The 3,401-nt window shown below is 47.0% G+C and overlaps 1 protein-coding gene across 2 annotated transcripts in view; it reads left to right on the plus strand.

The window, feature by feature from the left end:
• Nucleotides 1–1,440: 1,440 nt before the first annotated feature.
• LOC108626680 (protein SCAI) overlaps nucleotides 1,441–3,401 on the plus strand; it is an 11,846-nt gene continuing 9,885 nt past the window's right edge. For both annotated transcript variants that reach the window (XM_018027495.2, XM_026815016.1), the window contains exon 1: nucleotides 1,441–1,881. In XM_018027495.2, coding sequence (XP_017882984.1) covers nucleotides 1,688–1,881 — 194 coding nt within the window. In that variant the 5' untranslated portion in view covers nucleotides 1,441–1,687. The remainder of the gene's footprint in view (nucleotides 1,882–3,401) is intronic.

Genomic DNA, 3,401 nt, shown 5'->3' on the forward strand with positions numbered 1-3,401 from the left:
ATTAATAATAATCGTCTTGACGGAATGTGTGTTTCAATGATTCTTAGAATCAGTTGAATCGATCAGAGATTAAGGAAGATCAACGGTAGATCATAAAAGAAATTATTGGTAAAGAGTGATTTGGTGATGTTGCATCTGCCGGGACACCCTGTATGCGTGTATGTACGTATGGGCAGCAGGCCGGCCACTTACTTACGTGTAGCCGGGCCGCCTTCACGAGTCGCTGGCACGCGAGGCTGATTGACTTGTAGATGAGGCGACACAGTCGATATACGCCAGGAGCCGACTCTGAAAACCACCCCCGATGCCCGTGCAAATTCTACCCCCGCCACGGACTTCCAACCCTTTTCGGTAACGCGTGTTTCTCGCGTTGCTGATCTCGTGGGATCGGAAAAACAAGGGACAGATCGGATGATAGGGAAAAGTAGGAAAGAACTTGCAATGGATCTGAACAGATCGAATAATTTCTCATAAAAATTAAGATCGTTTATCTCAATTGTTTCGTAATGTCTTTCATTTTGCGACATGAAATCTGATACATTTTTTATTAGACTTCGTATCGGATTCGTTTATGACACAATTGAATTTGCAGAAAATACGAATTGCATACCTTCGTAATATTTCGAATAATTCAAACTGATTGAAAAACTGCAACACGTTTGAAAAGTTCCTCGAATCTTGTCTTGAAATCATGGCTCGTTATGGGGTTCGTACACCATGGCCAGCCCCCCACGAGCGTGTCCTCTCGTTCGACCCTCCTCTCGCAACGTCCTCCTCGCAGCCACCGACCGTTATCTAGTTAATTAATCTCCGCCGACGGTCGGCAGACTTGCGGGGCGGCAAAACTCCCAACGTTTCTGCGCCCGTAACGAGCCACGACAACGAAAGTGTCGAATACCGTCCCCTTCGTTCACCCCTTCCGAGAAATTTCGATCATCAACTCGTGTGGAAGGATTTTATTAAAATCGTATGACATTAAAAAACCGCATGATAATATCAAGACAAACAATTTATGTAGAGTTTACTATTACTATTTTCTGGGATTTAAAAATTTCAGTAGTTCATTACATGTTTTCAAAGTCATTGTCACAAATCCGTAATAAAAAATCTACATTAATTCACTTGCGACTTAAATCCTGAGTGCGTATCTTTACGAAACGACATTATAGCAGCGACACCGCACCCTCGAGGGTAGTCGTGACTGTTACGACCCTCGGATGGCAGTGAACAGACAGAGCAACCCCCGATAACTCAGCGTTTACCCCTTGAAACGAATTCATCGATCAGGGAAGCCGGGACCTGGGATCGAGCCCGATCACACAGATGTCCCGGGTGGACGTTGCGTCGCGCGCGGCCGCGGCATGTTGTGGCGGTGCAAAAGCGGGGCGCACGTTGCGCCCCCTGATGCGGGGTGGGCAAGTATTGATTGGGTCGGGGTTGTTCGGTTTCGTCTGGCCGCGGCGTCTCTGTGCCCCGGAGAGCGCAAAAGAAAAGCGGAGAGGGTGGCGGAATCGGCCAGGCGCCATCACGCGGGGCCACCACCGCGACGTCGTCCTCGCCGTCGTCGTCGTCGTCGTTGTAGTCGTCGTCGCCGCCGCCGTCGTCGTCCACGTCCCGTTTGCCGTTCGTTTAGTGCGGGCCCACGTCATCGTCTAGGCAGCGGCCGCGAAACCGTATCACCGAAAAGATGGTCATGATGGCCGGCATGGACGAGCACGAGCGAAAAATCGTCCTCGAGTTCTGCCACCTGCTCGAGAAGAGCAAGCAGCTGTTCAACGGGCTGAGGGACCTGCCACAGTTCGGGCACAAGCAGTGGCAGGGTTATTTCGGTCGCACCTTCGACATCTACACGAAACTGTGGAAGTTTCAGCAGCAGCACAGGTAACACGGGGAAAGATCTTGTACATGGAAGGAAGCGTGGCCGAGATCGTGCGTGCGAGACCCATGGGATATCGCGTGTGTGCCGCTTCTCTCTTCCCTTTTCCTCCTTTTGCCGCCGCACCGTGTGCGTCCGGAGGTGAGTCATCGCGAGGGTGGCACCGTGCGTGGGCATCGATCACACGCGCGCACCTCTCGCCACGAGGTCCTCCGCCAGGATGAGAGAGAGAGTAGCACCCGGGTACTTGTTCGTGCAAAAATCGCGTGCACTCGTTTAATCGAAAGAAATTTCGCAGTATTGACTCTGTGAGAAGCCTCTGTTCATTTACAATCTTCGGATCTGTGAGAGATGCACACCAGCTAACAGGAGTCGGTCTATTAGAGACGATCTTAGATCTGATTACGATTAGAATATATTATTTTTAAGTATTGGCACGCATCTCGTCGACTTTTATATTTCGTTTCGATGATCACGGATTAATTTAATCGTGGGAACAGTCGCATTTAATCGATTGGGAAATTATTGCTTTCGAATGTTCTTAATCGGCTTTCGGTTGATCGGTAAAATACGATATAAATGTAACGACACTTGATCTAACCACATGGTGCACGCTGGATCGTCAGTGAGTGCCATAAACCTTATGGCTTTCGGAGGACTACCGGGGATCCTCTCACGCGGTCCGATCGCACCATGTGACGTGAGCGTGAATTGAGATCGTGCGCGCGAGTGAACACGATCACGCGCTCGTCGTATCGCGTTCTCGACGCTGTTTCCCATCGGGACAGCGCGGTGCAACACGGTACAGATATTTTTAGTGGGTACACGCTCCTCTTTCACGGTGCACGGTTATCGATTCCCTTTTTTAACAAATTTTTATGGCAACGATCAGACTGCGGGCATTCGCGCAAATTTTATAAATGGGCACGCGAAACAAAACGATGATTCACTGTGCGGTATATCCTTTTTGTTTCTTCTAAATAACGATTAAAGTGACGAGAGTAATCGAGGGACACGAAACGAACAGGAATATTCCTTAGAATTGATGTATGCATGTAAACGACTAGCTTATAGAGTTGTTCGTAGAACGTAATTTATTACGAAACGTACGACAATTACGTATTTTTAATTGACAGTAATTATTTTTAAATTATCATGCATGAACACATCTCATTGACACGTTCGAATTAGGAAGACTGTTAGATTAGAAAAATGTAATTAATCTACGAGAAATCATGCTTACATCGCTGTTATACCGTACTCACATCAGATCCTATAAAGTTAGATCAATTCCACTAAACGGCGTCCGATGCTACCCCTGGCAAAAAAGATTTTAAACGCGCGTCTAATAAAAATAGCAGTATGCATAAATATGAGGCCGGCATATGTAAAATAGTCGTTATTTTCTTTTAATTCTTAAGCGTATTAATACTAGAACTACTGGCGATTGACGTATATCTACTTCTGAAGGGGTGAAAATGACTTGTTTTTCAAATTAATAAGTCATAACAAAAGACAGCAATTT

The sequence above is a fragment of the Ceratina calcarata genome, unplaced genomic scaffold, assembly GCF_001652005.2.
Source record: "Ceratina calcarata isolate Rehan_Ccalc_2016 unplaced genomic scaffold, ASM165200v1 scaffold426, whole genome shotgun sequence".
Classification (NCBI taxonomy): Eukaryota; Metazoa; Arthropoda; class Insecta; order Hymenoptera; family Apidae; genus Ceratina; species Ceratina calcarata.